Genomic DNA, 18258 nt, shown 5'->3' with positions numbered 1-18258 from the left:
ATATATATATATATATATATATATATATATATATATATAATATAAATAATTTAATTACACAATTTAGTTACATATTAATAAAGTTATGTAATGCCAATATATGTGACTAGCTAATCCCGAACACTGCACTGACATTTCAAACCTATTTTCATTGTAAAAAATACTAGAATGTGAAATATCATTAATATTTAATATGAGTTTCTTGTAGTGAGTGTGTATGGATGTTTCCCAGAGATGTGTTGCGGCTGGAAGGGCATCCGCTGCACAAAACATGTGCTGGATAAGTTGGCGGTTCATTCTGCTGTGGCGACCCCGGACGCCGGAAGTTAGGATAATATATTAATTAATGTAACCGTGAGCACTGATTCTGCACATTTGACTGATTGTTTGCCTTTATTTCCTATATTGTATGAACTTGCTGTACGTTACACTTTTATAATGGCCATTATTGATTATTAAAACTGATATTCAGCAAAAGAGAGGGTGTGTTTCGCATTTTCAATGAAAATGAAAGGAGGCAGTTATTTTATAGGCTTCGTTTTGTTATGAATATGCATACAGTGAAGATGACAGTTATATAAATATGGAGCTACACAATGCCTCAATTTTTGGTGTCTGTTAAGTTGCTAATATCAAAATGAAAATAGGCAGTTTCTTCTATAATGTGTTTATTTCATTGTTAAGAAAGTGAAACAAAATATCCAGGGTTATGTGAATGATGTTATAAAGTACACTGTTCCCTTTGAAGATTTACCTGATGTGCCCTCAGGAATTTGTTTTCCATATCAAACTTGTGAAGTCTGAACTTACAAGGAGAGGATGTAAGACTGAACTGTGTGTAGGCTACTTAATATTGAGGAAAAAGCCCCAATCAGATAGGTGAATGTCTGCAGCCCCGCCTCCATTTCAGATGTCTCAGTTTTCCCCTATCCACACTGACATGGAGCAGAAGCCTTTTAGAATGAAAACGGCCTCTCCAGCGTTTTCAAAACGCTCTGTTTTTTAGGGCTCGAAAACTCCAGCGTAGTGTGGGCCGATGGGGTAATTGTAGCAAAACTAAAACATATTAGTGTAAACGGGGCCTCATACACACACATACACTATGGCCAATTTAGCTTATTCAGTTCACCTATATCGCACGTGAGCGGAGCACCGGGAGGAAACCTACGCGATCACGGGGAGAACATGCAAACTCCGCACAGAAATGCCAACTGACCCAACAAGGACTGGAATCAGCAACCTTCTTGCTGTGAGGTGATTGTGCTACCCACTGCACCACCGTAACGCCTTTAATCTGACCAGTTAACCGCTAATATACGATTAATGAGCGGCGGTTGTAGGTTGGCAAAATGAGCATCTCTACCCCTAATGCTATTTTTATCATCACATGATCTCTTAAAATACAATCAAATGACATTTTTAATGAGCACACTGGATTCTTATTTCCCAGTGATGGGTTGCGGCCGGAAGGATGCTGCGTAAAACATATGCTAAATAAGTTGGTGGTTCATTCCGCTGTGGCGACCCCGGATTAATAAAGGGGCTAAGCCAGTGAATGACACTGGAATTTTTTTCGGTAAAAGCGTTTCCATTGCAGTTTATGCGCAATTTTTCCTAAAAGTTTATCCTACTCAGTTGTGGATAATTTTTGTATGCACATCTTGGCATTTCCATCCAGGGTTTTTATGCGATATTCCAAAACACACATAAAAATAGGTAAATGGAAGCAATGCTATTGGCGTTTCAGAATGAAGCTTGTGTTACAACTTTGGTTTCATTAACCACTCTGTGATGGTAGGTGTAGAAGTATTGATGTATAATGTTCTGAATTTTGTCTTTGAGTCATACGAATAATAGCTTTTCTTTTTGCATGCTGTGTTTCTCCGTTTCCTCCAGTACCTCCTAGCAGTTGTCCGGAACCTGTCGCTCTTTGGTCTGTTGAATTCAATAACAGGAAGGAGGAAACTCATTGTGAGCATGTCTCTGTTGATAGTAGCTCTGTGTGCGTGTGTGCAGATTCGCGGAAAGGATATCCCATTAAAGGGTGTAATCTGACCTTCTGAAAGGCAGTGGAAGTGGGTACCGATTTTAGAAAGCTTTGCATGTTTTCAGTAGAAAATGGCCCTCAGCGTTTTCCATCTGGGTGCAGGAAAGGGGCTGTTTTGGTCTTTAGTGAGAGGTAATGCATACGCAGTTATATGCAGTTAATGGACATCCAGATGCCACACTTGCTGCTGAGAGAGCCACATTTATCTGTATATGTAAATATCTGCTGCGATCTGTCCTCTCAATAACAAAATAAACACACAAGAAAAATGACACCACTGAGAAAACATGGTGTTTCAATGAAAGAGGAAGCATTTGATCATAGCACTATATGTTTACACAAGCTCTGTAGTTCCTCAGCATTATGCTGACGAATGAGGAGGGCCAGACAGAATCTGTGGACATTTTTTCGTCTTTCTGCACAGAATTCTGGAAACAATCTTTCTCTCTCATTCACACACACACACACACACACACACACACACACACACACACACACACACACACACACACACACACATAAACACATAAACAGCATCCACGCGGATGCACGAGTGCTGTTAGACCACCCGCTCCCGTTCAAATTACACCAGAGTTACCGACCGCTCCCGCGCTTTATTCAGAAATTTATTCCCGCACCGCAAGAAATCTGGTCTGGTCCTGTGGCTCCCGTGGTACAGCAGCGGGAATGCAGACCTCTAGTTCATATTTACCACATCTCCCTTCTCGTTCGGTCGAAACCCAAAATACTGCCAAACTGCAGAGGTTGTGTTCTTTTTCGAGACCAGGTCACTTGGTGTGCGACTTGCCGTCTTACATCACCTCTCACTTCCACACTGTCCTGTGATAAAAATCACACATATGCATTTTTAGGCATTAAATAAATAATATTTAATATTTAAGACTTGTCTCCTATATAAGTGCATTGTTTTTTATGACAGTATAACAAATATTGAAACTGATTCCATTGCTATTTTTAGATCCCGCGGTATACCATATTACCGTATTACCACAAGTCTCGTGTCTATATATAAAAATAAATGTATTCTATTTTTCTTTTTTCCCTTTTAATTTACTGATTGTTTAATGTTTTTGGTCCACTTTCTGTATTATGCTGCCTGACTGGGTTTCGGTTTCAACCATGGTTTCAACAAAGTCCGGTGCCGACAAAACAGGGGAGGGAACTTTTACATTTTTATTAGTACAGCTGCTCACCTCTTTTCGTGTTCAAACCAAACTAAGATTGGCACGGTTTTTCACATGGCAGGTTTTTTCGTTCTTCATACATGTTGAGAGATCAAGTTGATTGACTTGAAAATTTAATATGTCTTGACATAATACACAAAGACATGACTTAGTAAAGCGTGAAGTCATGTATCATTTTAATCGCTGCATTAGTCTAAATGTAAATCCCCTCATCAAGCAGCGCTGCACCAAAAGAAAAATGGAAAACGTATATTTTTGTATAGGCTATATTAGGCACAACTTGTTGTATTTGCACCAGCTCTACGATGCACATCCACAACTTCACGCATTGGGTTAAATTAGGCTTTGCAGTCTCCGTTGTCAGTCCATTACTTCCACTGTATCTGTTCAGCTGAGGGAACAAAACCAACCCTGCGCCCTCAGACACAGCGATGTTCCTTGATGGCGGCACCTTTGCACTAAAAGCTATCGTATAACATACCCTTTTATTCCGAATGTTTTCATTAATCGAGCTTGTATTATATGTTTTCATTAATATGGAACCCAATTTAACGTAAACTTGACTGACTGCTTCACTTCCAGTTTAAATATTTTGAGCCTTCCTCCATTTATTTATGTACTTTTGTCCGTAAAAAAAATTAATAAATAAAAATAATGAAAATATACATACACAAACAGAATGTTTACACTTTTTTTATCACAGGCTGAATTATCTGCTGTGGTTTAACAGAAGAGGCAGCCACTGCACTGTAATCACGATCCACATAAAGATGCTTACATGCATAAGCTTGGGCAGGTAGTGTTTTATTTAGATTTCAAAATATGATGTAAAAATATATTGGTCTAACTTTAGCTTTGTGAAAGTATGCTACATAAAACATACCTGTACAAAACAAAAGCAGTTGACAGGCTGAATGAAAATGCAAATGCAATCTTTTCCAGTAGGTGACATCACAGCATTTCCTTGATTAGTGCTGTAAACAAAACTGTGATTTGGTTTTAATGCGCATTACACAAAGATAATCTAAAAGGAAATAACTTCTGCATTTTTCTGAAGACAGTGGACTCCATTCTTGGATGCATTTTATAAAATGTAAAACATTTTCCCAATATTTCATGCATCTCAAAAAATCTAAATACCCTTCTGTTTCCTCTAAACATATCAATCCCAAACTGAGGTAAAGGTGGTTTTATAATCGCACATTCGAACTTTCCCCTTAATAATATACTTTCAGAAAAGTATTCTTTGCCAATTGTAAATAGTGGAATCATATTAGCAGTCAAATCAGCAGTCATATTGACTACCAAAGTACAACATCGTTTAGTCAATTAAATAGTGCTAATGTTGTTATGAAGTCATACTTGCATGCAATTTCAGACTGAATATTCAAAGTAGCGTGGTAAACAATATAGGGACTGCGTCACATGTTGTCATTGAATGATTGTGCGAATATAAAAACCAACTTTACCTCAATAAATCCCAGTATTTGGCTAAACATGAGAAAAAATGAAAACCCCAAATGACTAATTTGTATCTGTAGGTTTTGTAATATTATATCAACGCTATTTCATAGCAATTTATAACTTTTTGATTTAGTGGCTAATTCATATGAAATCATACCACTCATTCGTACAATTCTACGACGTCGCCTCCTAAAAATCTTACATTTTAATAAGACCAGATGAATTTGTACAAAGTAGCCACTAAACTGATAGTAACACTGAACGTAAAATAGCTTCGTTTTCTCATGAGAACAGGCTGGCTGAATACATACAGTTATGCAATCGCAGAAGTATAAAATGAGCAAAGTTTAAAGTTTGTTAGATTAGTTGAAGATACTGTGTTTCCGGTCTCTGTTAACTTTTGTTTACAGACATTGTAGATTATTTGTTGTTGCAGTGCAATATGTGTGCAAGTCTGGGACAGATATATGCTAAATTAAAAAAATTTTAAACAATTTAATTATGACTCATTGGCTGTTGACGTGTATTTGGAGCAAAATTTGGCAGGTTTCAGTTTCTGGCTGGTTGATCAGAACATTTCTGAAAATTACACCATTATGATGGCTGGATTATAAAATATGTTGCAGACACATTTACAGCTCAGAATGGCTTTTTCACCATTACCATGAATGTTAAAAGGATTCATTAGATGTGTCCGAACAGAAAAGAGGCTTTTGCAAGTAATCATAAACGTCACATCATTTTAATTTTCTCTTCAAAAATGTTTAGAATCCTTCATTTAAGGATTTCCTGGTAACACTTTATAATAAGGTTCATAAGTGATGCATTTACTAACATGATCTAATCATGAACAACACTTGTACAGCATTTATTAATCATAATTGAACATTTACTAATGCATTATTAACATCCAAGTCTATCCTTGTTAACATTAGTTAATGCACCGTGAGTTAACATGAACTAACAGTGAACAATGGTGTTTTCATGAACTAATGTTAACTAACATGAACAAATACTGAAGTAAATGTATTGTTCATTGTTTGTTTATGTTAGTAAATGCATTAATTAACATTAACTAATGAACCTTATTGTAAAGTGTGACCAATTTCCTTTCCTAGTTTTTCTTTGAAAGATTTTACATTTTGTTACAAGTTGCAAAATTGTCATAAATTTACTTGAATAACTTTTAAATAAACTTATTTAACCTCTTAAGACCCAAGGTGTTTTTTTACATGCATTTTTTATTTCTCTTTGCTATTTGGGCTTATTGGAACCTACAGTAATTAGAATAAAAATTTAAGTATCATCTTTTGATATAATGTACTTTTAGAGAAAAATGATGTCAAAATATGTAAACTGGTGGTCCGAATTTACATAAAACACTTTTTCCTGATTTTTTTTATGCATATTTAAAATAGATTTTTTTAACCTGCTTTGACTATCAGACAAAATTATTAATAAACAAAATTACTATAAACAAAATTATTTCCTATTTTGGACAGTTAAAATAGGGTTTGGGACATTTCATGTGCAGCAAAACAGTTGCAGGATGACACTGTATGTCTGTAACAAAATATAAAACATTCAAAGTATTTTAAATAGCCACTTAGGAGCTAAAATGTGCTGTCCATGTATGCACTGAAAAAAATTATTCAAAGATGATTCCTTGGATTTACTCAATTTTTTACGTTAAGTGGTTGTAAACAATTTATTTGGGCTGAATTTAAACAAACAAATTAAGTTGAACATTGCTCAATTTAATTTGTTTGTTTAAATTCAACACAAATAAATTGTTTGCAACAGTTTTGCATGCAACACTTTTTTCAGTGTGTGGACACAAGCTCTTGGAGGTTATGATTTATGTAATCAAATATAGCAACTAAACATAATGCATAAACAACACATGTTTCTTTGAATATAACCAAGAACTTTTAAATTAATACTTTGCTACCTACTTCATTGCATTTAGTGCCCTTATCTCAAAAATATGAGATTATAATTTTACTCATTAAAGCTATAAAAGGATGGTTCACCCAAAAATTACTCTGGTAATGGTAAATAGTTTACTATGGTAAATATATATATATATATATATATATATATATATATATATATATATATATATATATATATATATATATATATATATATTAGTATGAAGATTGAGGTAAAGTTGGCTTTATATTTGAACATTCATTCAGTGACAACATTTGACGGAATCCCTATATTGTTTACCACATTACTTTGAATATTCGGTCTGAAATCGCATGCAAGTATGACTTCAAAACACCATTACACTAAACAGTGTTGTAGTTTGGTAGTCATTGGCTGCTATGATTACCCTAATTACAATTAGCAAATAATACTTTTCTGAAAGTATATTATCAAGGAGAAAGTCTGAATGTGCGAATATAAAACCAACTTTACCTCAGTGATATGAAGATGTATTACAGCTGCGGATAGATTGTTGTTTGATTGATTACATTTGTTGTTGAATGAATAGAAATAAAAATACTGCTGAGATACATCAATATAGCATCATTTTTGACACCGTACAACAATAATAATAATTTTTACATTACTGTGAGGAGTAGATTTAGGGTTGGGTTGGGCATAGGCGTTAATTAAATACAATTTAATGGGTGATTTAATAAATAATATGAATAATACATTGTATAACTACTGCTTTTACAGTACTGTGATGGTCGCGTTTAAGGTTAGATGTTAATAAAAGAGTAGGGGTAGACGTTAATAAAATACAATTAATTATATTATAAATTAATACAATTAATTTTATAAATCATATAAATAATTATCGTTTAGTTCCGGCCACAGCAGTATCCCTTTTAGCAAAAATGAAACACAAACGACCCGGATGTTGTTTATCCGCCTGTAAAAAGAAGAAGAAGAAGCCGAAGAAGCAGCAAGCAGTCTGCTGTTTTTTTTAGCTACACATCATAAATGTTTAATGACATGGCTGTGTGGAACGAGGCTGTTGAAAACGAGCTGATCAACTTAATTCTGGAGCGGCCATCTCTGTACGACATCACGGAAAATCAATATGCTAACCGAGTGGCGAAAGCGGAGTTATGGCGTGAGATCGAAAGCAAGCTGGCCATATCGGGTAAGAATTCATTTTTGTTGCTTTCGTGTGTTTAATAGATATATATCGGGATGTTTTGTTCGATTGTGCATAATAAATAGCATGTCGTGCTTGTGTGAGCATGTCACTTGTAAGGCATGTTTATTTTGCTTTGTTAATTTGCTTTACGTGAACTAGTAGCCACACACAACTACAATAACCGTTGTCCCAAAATAAAGTCGACGTACTATAATGTTACATTTTCTTTCAGATAAAGAGCTGAAGAAAAGGTGGGAGTCTCTACGCACACAGTACTCGAGATACAAAAAACTCCCTCCTTCAGGAAGCCTTGGAGTTCAGAGGACTGGCAGGCAGCAGTGGATCCTGAACAGGCTTCAGTTTTTAGATCCACACACTAAAAAGAGAGAGAACACGTCCAGTATTAAAAAGGTAAGTAACAGAATCGTGTATTTATTTATGTCTTGCTTTAAGTTACATATGTTAGCTTTAAACCTACTAAGGAATATGCATTAAGATCCACTGTTGTAGTTATATTACTTTGGTCTTTACTTGATTCGTTTAGAATGCAATATATAAATAGTCAATTTGGTTTTATATTAGTGCATTCTTTATCCTTAATAATACAACTTCAAAAAAGCATTCTTTTCTAATTCGAAATAGTGAAATTACGCCCGTGTTATACAGCTAAACAAATATCACAATATAATGTTTAATATAATACGTTATCGATAATTATTGAATATTTCCATTTAGGAATATTATGATTTTTCATTCGTTTAACCATTTAGTTTTAATTTACCAACATTAGTAAGGCACATAGTTTTAATAATAATGAACAGAAAAATAAACAAAAATATCCAATGTCTTATAATAAAATAAACATAAGTGCTAAAGAGACTCTTAAACTTGATAAATAAAATGTTACAATGTATTTGCAATGGTAAAATGTAACACTGAACAATCAAAGCACTTTAAGGTTGATTGATGTAAGGTGTCTATAATAATCATACAGTAAACCTCAAACTCTGAAAACAAAACTAATTATTATAATCAAATCTGAGCTTTCAAGTAAAGGAACCAACTATCATTATTCAAATACATATTGCAACATTACAAATTGTGAAGTTGAATGACTACACTACCCCTGTGCTAAAAAATCTTTCAGATGGGGTGCTAGTGGCTGAGATGCACAAGAAAAGAAACAAAAAAAACCCTCTGGTGACATCCTTACATCCTTTTTTATTTACAATCTGCTCAATGCTGCTAGTCATGGAACTCATTTTCGCATGTGTTGTTCTGATCTGAGGTAGTGATGACAAATCCAACCATTCACATGTTGCGTCTAAAAGCACATGAAAAGTGCAAGTGCATGGATTCGGTTTCCTTCACCATTTTCAATGCGATTTGCGCTCGCGCTCCTCTGGCATCTCTCATAACTAGGTGACCATCAACTGTTTTCTCAGAGGATGAACAAACCATTGCTGCGGTTCTAATAATAGTTTGTATTTATGAGGAGAATAAAAAAAACACTGCAGTTTGTCTGAGTCTACCATTATTACTATAATGTGTATATTGCATTGTATATCAACTCATGTGCGCCTTGAAAATGCGAGCATGTCACATCACCAAGCTGTGTGCCTCGATTGAAAATAACCCTAAGCTTATTGCCATTCCTTCCAAGGCGCACACTCAGCAGCCACATTTTAATAAAGCTATAGTTGCGCTTCATAGCAAAACTCTAGGCATGGGACGATAACAGTGTTCAAGGTATACCGCGGTTTGGAAAAGTCAAGGTTGTAAAACCGTGAACATTTTCTTCTATACCGTTCCCAAGGTATGATGAGTAAGATTTTTTTATTCACATTTTTTTTTGTTTTTTAGGAAAGCAGCAGCTCCAGCAGAAAATATTTCCAAAGATGCTGTTTTAAGTTGTAAAATAAATTCTGTGTTTTTGTGACAAATGAAGGCAGCAGAAATCAATCATTAATGTGAATTATTCAGCTTGACATGTTTACTGATCCAAAATATTTTAGAGCAGTAATCTCAATACCGTGACCCCGTGATATTTTTCCAAGGTTATCGTACCGCCAGAAACATATACCGGCCCATGCCTACAAAACTCCATACCAAACTTTTTCTTTTTTTATCGTTATTGACCAAGGAGTTCGGTCAATAAATACCGATACTGTTTTATCGCCCAGCCCTAGGTGAAGTCATATTAGCGGCCAACAAGTCTCAAAGTACTTCATCGTTTTCAGTCAATCAAACAGTGCTAATGTCATACTTGCATTCGATTTTACACTGAGTATTCAAAGTAGCGTGTCAGAAGTTGTCACTGTTCCAAAATGAACGTCTGAGCATAAAACCAACTTTACCTCAATCTGAATGGGGTCAGGTGATAATGTTCAGGAAAATGGAGGCTTTTTCTGTGCTGTTAGCAGTTGAGCACTATTTAATTGACTGAACGTTGTTCAGTTATTGTCATTGGCTGCTAATATGATTCCACTATTTAGAATTTACAAAGAAGACATGAAACTAATCTGAAACTCTATTACTAGAGAGAATGTCTGAATGTGTGAACATAACATCAACTTTACCTCAATTTGTTAACATAGGGCACACTAAGCATAACACATGTTGTGTAAATTGTAGAATGTGTTTGTGTTTTCAGTTTTGAGTTATGCTTACTGCAATATTATTTTTGCTTTTTAGCTATCTTTTCAGTACACTTTTCTTTTGGTGCTTTTTTCAGTAATAATAATATTAATATGTCTGTTTATATTTTTTAAGGAATCTTCTGTCAATAGTGAATCTGGTCCATCCTCAGATTGCAATGTGACCTGTTCCTGGACCACTGATGAGTCCAGCTTCTTGGAGGAGCCTTCGCCAAGGCCTTTCAGTGGGCACCTGAGCACATCAAGGCATCGTTTGAAGAGAAGCAGGAAAACTTTAGATGATTCCTCAAGCGAAGAGTCGAGCAATTTAATGCGAACAATTGGTAAAACCCTAGAAAAGCTAGCTTCACAGGAGAGCCAGAATGACGCTATTTCTGCATACTGCAGAAGCCTGGAGCACAGGATGCGAAGCTTGCCCCCCAATTTACTCCCACATTTTCAGCATGAGGTGGACAATTGCATTTTTAAGTATTTAGTGGGCGAGAGTCAGGGCCAACAGTGAACAACTTCATCTTTAATTGCCAACAAATATATACAAAAAAAGTGTAGTGTATATATATTTTGTCATCTAGTTGTTCTTTTTTTAAATCTTTAAATGTACATATTATTTAATATATTTATTTAATAAAAGTGTGACTTCCCTCTCTATTTACATATACACTCACTGGCCATTTTATTAGGTACACCTTACTAGTACCCCCTTCAGAACTACTTTAATCCTTCGTGGCATAAATTCAACAAGGTACTGGAAATATTCTTCAGAGATTTTGGTCCATATTGACATGATAGTATGATGCAGTTTCTGCAGATTTGTCTGCTGCACATCCATGATGCGAATCTCCTATTCCACCACATCCTAAATGTGCTTTATTGGATTGAGATCTGGTGACTGTAGAGGCTATTTGAGTGAACTCGTTGTCATGTTCAAGTGATTCAAGAGATGCTCGTCTGCATACCTCGGTTGAAATGAGTGGCTATTTGAGTTACTGTTGTCTTTTTATCAGCTCGAACCAGTCTGGCCATTCTCCTCTGACCTCTGACATCAACAAGGCATTTGTGCCCACAGAACTGCCGCTCACTGGATATTTTTTATTTTTCAGACCATTCTCTGTAAACCTTAGAGATAGTTGTGGGTGAAAATCCCAATAGATCAGCAGTTTCTGAAATACTCAGACCAGCCTGTCTGGCACCAACAACCATGCCATGTTCAAAGTCACTTAAATGACCTTTCTTCCCCATTCTGATACTCTGTTAGAACAGCAGCAAATCATCTTGACCGTGGGTGTTTCTCAATTCCAAGAACGCAGAAAACGAACTTGCGTTCTTGTGGAGACCGGTCTTGCCAGGTGTCCTCGGAAAAACGAACTCAGGAGACCGCGAAAATAGAGAACGCGTCCTGTGAGAAATGAGAGGCTGCGTTCTTCCTGATGGTCACGTGACCCTCACACGTTTTTTTTTATGGAAAATTATTTAAACATTACAACATTCATACAGCGATTTATTGTTTTTTCACTTTTCAAAATATATACTATGCACAAAAACATTATAAATATATGTTGCACAATATAAATAAAACTGATTTTAATACGAATTTCAGCAAACAATCACCCTTAATATGTTTATTCCTTTATTAAGAGGTCCATGGTATCTTTTACTTTGACCGTTTCATTTAGGGAAACTCCTGAACTCTCTGAACTTTAACAATAAATCAAAGAAAAATGCTGTGCTTCCCACCGCCAGTCACAATGACTTATGGGACTTCTAGAGCGAGACCGGTGCTCAAGTCTGCATTTTTGCATCCTCGATATCAAGAAAACATCCGGGAAGTTTCACGCATCCTCTGTTCTTGCGGTCTTGAGTTTTGGAACTAAACTTTGGCAGCTGATGATGACAAGAACATGAGGACGCAAGACCGCTAAAGAATGCATATTGAGAAACAGCCCATATCTACATTCCTAAATGCATTGAGTTGCTGCCATGTGATTGGCTGATTAGACATTTGCGTTAACAAGCAGTTGGACAGGTGTGCCTAATAAAGTGGCCAGTGAGTATATACTGCACATTTGTAAAATAAAAAACCTTTGGTACATGATACTTTGTTTGAGCGCATTGTTTTTTTTTTGTTTTTTTTTTGTGCAACTAGGACAATGGACCACTTTTTGGGTGCAAACAAAGTTTGTGGGTGAACTATATTTACTAAACATATTGAACATCAATCAGCGTTTTCTTGGTTGCATTTTTTTGAGCATTAAGCTGCGATTACATTGGGCTTTGTGTGTGCGAAATTCTGTCGTACTGCGCTGCAAAAAGGGGCGGAAATAAACAAGATGTGTAGACATTAAAAAAGCCAGCTCCATGTTTTAAATTTCTGTCCAGAGAGGTCATGTTTTGATCCTCGATTGGTCTCACACAGTCAAGTGATGCGATTTCGCAGGTCAAATTTCACCAAGCTTGAACTTTGCACCACAGCAACCTGCGAAACTTGACGCATGACCTTGCGTTTCCGCTCTGACGCATTCGCGTGCGTATGAATGGAAGTCTAAAAGGACTCTATCTAAAAGGAAATGAATTTTTCTAAAGACAGTGGTCAATATTTCAAGCAAGCTTCTCAAAAAATGAGCTGATCTGTGTGTCAATAGAGATTTTTTGCAAATGAAATGGACAAGTGTCCTTCTATTTTTCTCTTGATTTTAAAGCACATCAATCCCTTCATTTGCCTAAACATGAGTTATTAGAAAACTGCCCAAATGCATCATTTGAATCAGTATTTTTTATGTTGAAAACTATGCAATCACAGAAGTATTAAATGAGCAAAGGTCAAAAGTTGTTACATTTGTAAAATATAATGCATTTCCATCCTCTGTTATTTTTGATTACAAACACTGTTTAATAAAGTTGTTGAAATGCAAATTGCAAGTCTGTGACAGATATCAGCTGAATTAAAATATTTAAAACATGTAAATTATGATTTCTTTCTGGTCGACGTGCATTTAGAACAGAAATTTGGCAGATTTCAGTTTCTGGCTGGTTGATCAGTACATTTCTGAAAATTACACCATTATGATGGTTGGATTATAAAATGTTGCAGACACATTTACAGCTCAAAATGCATCTTTTCACCATTACCATGAATTTTTAAAAGGATTCATTAGATGTGTCCGAACAGAAGTTTTTGCGAGTGATCATAATTATCACATCCTTTTGATTTTCTCAGCAAAAAGTTTAGTTTGGTTATGAAAGCTTGTAATCCAAGAAAGTGTTGTTTTTAACTTTTTGTTACAATTTGCAAAATTTACCGCTTCCATGGAAAAGCATTGCAAATTGTGTAAAATCCACATACTTTCATAAGTTTATTGTCAGCATAAACAACATAATGTTTCTGTAAATATAACCAAGAACTTTTTTGCTTTTAGTTCCCTTATCTCAGAAATATGGGAAGCTATTAAAAGAATGGTTCACCCAAAAAAAATTACATCCATCCATCCGTTTGTCTGTCCATCCAACCTTTTTATTCATCCATCTATCTGTTTATCTATCCGTCCATCCATCCATCCATCCATCCATCCATTTATCTATCTGTCTGTCTGTCTGTCTGTCCGTCTGTCCATCCATCCATCTGTTTGTCTATCCATCCATCTGTTTGTCTATCCATCCATCCATTTGTCTATCTCCATCTGTCCGTCCGTCCATCCCTTCCCTCCCTCCCTGATATTCTAACCTAATTTTCTGGTATAATATCTTAAACTTTCCATTTTTGAAAATAATTTGTAAAGGGTCTTTTATTATAATACATTTTTTTCATTCCATCTAGCAACTAATCAAACCACCATAGCAGTTGTATTACAATGTGGTAAAAAGCACTATGTACATCAACAGTAGGGCTGCACAATATTGGAAAAATATATATTTGTTTATTATATGTTGCGATATGAATTAAATTTTTACACGATGAGTTGAATAAATGTTTATAAAGAATTTACCATTTTAGATTGATTCTGTAGAGAAACTGTAGATTCTGTAGGGGAGTACATAAAATATAATAAATCTACAAGCATAGATAAGTTCAATAAAGAAAAGGCAAATTAAATAAACTGCGCTTTATTGTTTTCTGAAGAGTCGAAATGTATTTGATATACAGTAATTGACTAATCAAATGTAAAACAATACTGCAGTCTTCGTTTTATAAACAATTTAATAATCGTTCATAATTTGTTAAAGTACAAAAGATGCATGTTCTAATGCCTGAATGCTTTTAAAACCCTCACACAGTCAGGCCTCCAAAACCACTTTCAAATAGTTCAACTATAATCCAGACTCAACATTGTGTATACTCACGATGTGACTATTGCGAATAATCACATTGCGATATCAATGCTGAAACGATATCATGGTTTCCGCTACATTCATTCTTCCATAGCAGGGCGTCACGCCAAAATTCATCCCACCACGGCTACATTACAGCTTCTCATTCGAAACATTAAATTTTTTTAATAGCGGGTTATAATCGCACCAAAACGTATTAAAGGGTAAGTAAGTAATAACAGCGCAAACTTTTCTGTAAGCGTAGTAGTGCTGTGCGTCAACCCTTTAAGGTTACGTACTGACTGACTGGTGTGATGCGTGAGACCCAGCAAACACGGTGTATAGCCATTTCACTTTACTTCAGGACGCATTAATTACGCTCTGTAGGTCTATTGGAGACATTCATAAATATTCCTAGCAAATGTAATAAATGCTGGAGACATACTCTTTAATACTCGTCATACTAAATCGCACCAGCAGCCTTTATTTGTGAGCGCACAAGAAGATCTGCACGCTCTTGAAGTGGCTTATATTTGAGGGGGCGTGCAAGAAGTTTTGTGCACGAGCAGAGGAAATCGGCGTGCAAGCAAAGAGATTCGCATGCTGTAGGCTATTACATAAATGCAATCTCGACTTCTAATACTGCGCTCACGACATTTGTCATTGAAATAACGCCACAGGTAGTTGGTAGATCTGTGTAAAAAAAAAAAAAAAAAAAAGGCCTGCCGCCACAGCTGGAAAAAATCCTGGAGGAAAAACTGTATATATTGTGCAGCCCAAATCAACAGCTAGTTGTGCCATTTTTAAGGCTGTCATTCACAGTCTAGACATTGAGACTCCATTGCCAATGGCAACCAGGATCTCATCCAAGCCTCCTTCTTGGCATCCAAAAGAAAGAGCCAGCTGGTGGGTTCATCAGCAGTGAACCATCCAAGACTTTGCTGCTTCGTTATTATGAATATATTTAATTCTGTCTCTTGCTATGCTGGATGAGATGATAAAATGCAGATCATTTAATATGACCCCATGCTAATTGCTGTTGCTACAGATGCTACATTTCCAGTATGTCTCATGATGATTCATGAAGTAGATTTACAGCAAGTTCTGGCTTTGACACAAACACACTGGTGAACAGAGGAAGCACCTGCTACTACAGGCTGATGTTCACATCAGAGTCATCGACACACTGTATTGTTGCTGAATGGAACTTTGAATAAATGTTGAGCAAATCTTGGAAACATTGGAGTCTATTGTTCTTATAATCAGTTACTTAGCAGTTTCAGCACTGACCTTCATATACTTCAGTGTTTCTCAACCATGTTCCTGAAGGACCACCAGGTCTGCACATTTTCCATGTCTCCTTAACAAACACACCTAATTCAGATCATCAGCTCGTTAGCAGAGACTGAAAGACCTGGAATGGATGTTACAGACAAAGGAGACACCCAAAGCATGCAGTGTTGGTGGTCCTCCATGAACGTGGTTGAGAAACACTGATCTACTTTATTAAGGGCCTCTCTTGTGTTTTTGAAGATATTACCCTACATCAAAGTGCACACGTTTTTTTAATGTGCATTTTCCAAATGTTTGCGCATCTTGGCTTTACATTAAAGTACATGTGAAATCTAAATTTACGTTTATTTAGCCATCACAAATTCTTATTTATAAGGTAAACAATTAATCTGTGCAATTAATTGTTAATCTTTAATCAAAGTCTGACCATTTGTTTCTGCATTTGGAGTGGCGATTAGTTTATCAAGATTCTTAACCGTGCCCCTCTTACCGTTAGTTTGCTATAAGGAAATGATGTGCAAATGAAAGCCCTGCCCCATACTCAGTATTCCAGCAATCTCAGCAACTTCCGGTTCAAGTATAAAGATTTCCTGCCTGATCTCACAAGGAAACCGAACTATTTTGCGTTTTGTCAGTTTAGTGGCTAATTCTTTGTACGAGTTCAGTTGTATGAAAATGTACGATTTTTAAAAAGGAGGCGTGGCACCAAACTCCACCCCTAAACCCAAACGACATTGGGGGATGAGCAAATTGCACTAAACTGTACGAATGAGATCGGACGAATTCATACAAATTAGCCACTAAATCAAAAGGTTACGAATTGCCATGTGAATGTGTTGGGATTTCGTCAATGAAACGTTTTTGTCATTCCCAGCTAGTGACACTGATACGGAAAACGGCTTCAGTCGTAAGAAAATGTACGATTTTAAAAAGAAGTCGTGACACCCACCCCAAGCCTAAACCCAACCGTCATTGGGGGATAAGCAAATCATACAAATTATATGAATGAGATCGTATGTATTCATACAAATTAGCCACTAAATCAACGTTACGAATTGTTGTGAGATCGTGTTGGGATTTCAGTGATATTCCAATAACTAGTTTAAATTCTAAACGAAACTGTTTTATCATTCCCAGCTAGTGACACTGATATGGAAAACGGCTGAAACATTGTACAGCAGCGATCAGGTTAGTTCAGTTGTACGAAAATGTACAGTTTTAAAATGGAGCCGTGGCTCTCACCCCAAGCCTAAACCCAACTGTCATTGGGGTGAAGCAAATCATACAAGTTGAATGAATGAGATCGTGCGAGTTCACACAAATTAGCCACTAAAACAAAAAGTTACTAATTACCTTAAGACCGTGTTAGGATTTTGCCAATATTCCCATATTTAAATTTAAATTTAAATTGATTTCCGCGACCATCAGACCACCCCCCCTCCCACCACTGATCGTGATTTACGACAGGGACCCCCCGCATTTTGCTCTATGCCACTGGTTGTACAGCTAATATAGTTCAACAAACTTTTTCTTCTACAAATATTACAAATGGTAAAATTGTTCGTGTCTGAACACCTTAAACTCTCTCTTAGGGCTTAAAAATGTGCAAATGATCAACTTCGCCCCTTTACGGTTAAACTCTGCAGTAACTCAACAAATCTCATGCATTTTAAACTGTGACTATTTAATTCCAACGTAATATACATAATCCTAAACTATATAATCCCAACTCAACAATGCAGATCCTGTGATGTGACTATTGCGGATGCACACATTGCAATATCAATGCTCAAACTACATATGTTCATAGAAGACAAAATTTGTCACATTAGCCTATTAGCTCTTTTTATGCAAACTAGCTTGTTGTCATATTATTGAATTTAGCTCAAACGCTTTTACTGTTTACTTTGTGTTTGTTGTCGCATGAAGACGGAAGTCTCACATATTTAGATCAAATAACTTGCTTCTGCATTGCTAAATTAGTTGCTAATAACAGGGAAGCGAAAGAAAAGCGAAACACCTGCTCACCATGCTTTGCCCTGCTTATTTAATTTATTATTTTTAAATGTCTAAAATGGTTTCGTTTTTCTAAAACAAACCATAGAAATAGTTTTTAAACTAATTCATTTGTGGTATATGCACCCAGTTATTAATTTATGTTTGCTTTAA

General features: G+C 35.9%; 2 protein-coding genes across 6 annotated transcripts in view; both read left to right on the top strand.

Moving 5' to 3' along the window:
- The window catches only part of exoc6 (exocyst complex component 6), a 127810-nt gene that overhangs the window by 9752 nt on the left and 99800 nt on the right, over positions 1-18258 (top strand). The window lies entirely within an intron of this gene.
- LOC130238073 (uncharacterized) lies at positions 7617-13425 on the top strand. The gene is made up of 3 exons (XM_056468959.1): positions 7617-7840; positions 8070-8248; positions 10610-13425. Exons 1-3 carry the CDS (start codon positions 7678-7680, stop codon positions 10994-10996), a joined length of 729 nt encoding a protein of 242 aa, XP_056324934.1. The 5' UTR covers positions 7617-7677; the 3' UTR covers positions 10997-13425.

This window comes from Danio aesculapii, chromosome 12 (assembly GCF_903798145.1).
Source record: "Danio aesculapii chromosome 12, fDanAes4.1, whole genome shotgun sequence".
NCBI classification, from domain to species: domain Eukaryota; kingdom Metazoa; phylum Chordata; class Actinopteri; order Cypriniformes; family Danionidae; genus Danio; species Danio aesculapii.
Note: the sequence above shows the minus strand (reverse complement) of the source record. Positions and strands in the feature narration are given on the sequence as shown.

Excerpts from the sequence above, each read along its gene's own strand:
- LOC130238073 (XM_056468959.1), top strand. The coding sequence starts at position 7,678 with ATGTTTAATGACATGGCTGTGTGGAACGAGGCTGTTGAAAACGAGCTG. Across the intron at positions 7,841-8,069 it reads AAGCAAGCTGGCCATATCGG|ATAAAGAGCTGAAGAAAAGG; the intron begins GTAAGAATTCAT and ends ATTTTCTTTCAG. Across the intron at positions 8,249-10,609 it reads ACACGTCCAGTATTAAAAAG|GAATCTTCTGTCAATAGTGA; the intron begins GTAAGTAACAGA and ends ATATTTTTTAAG.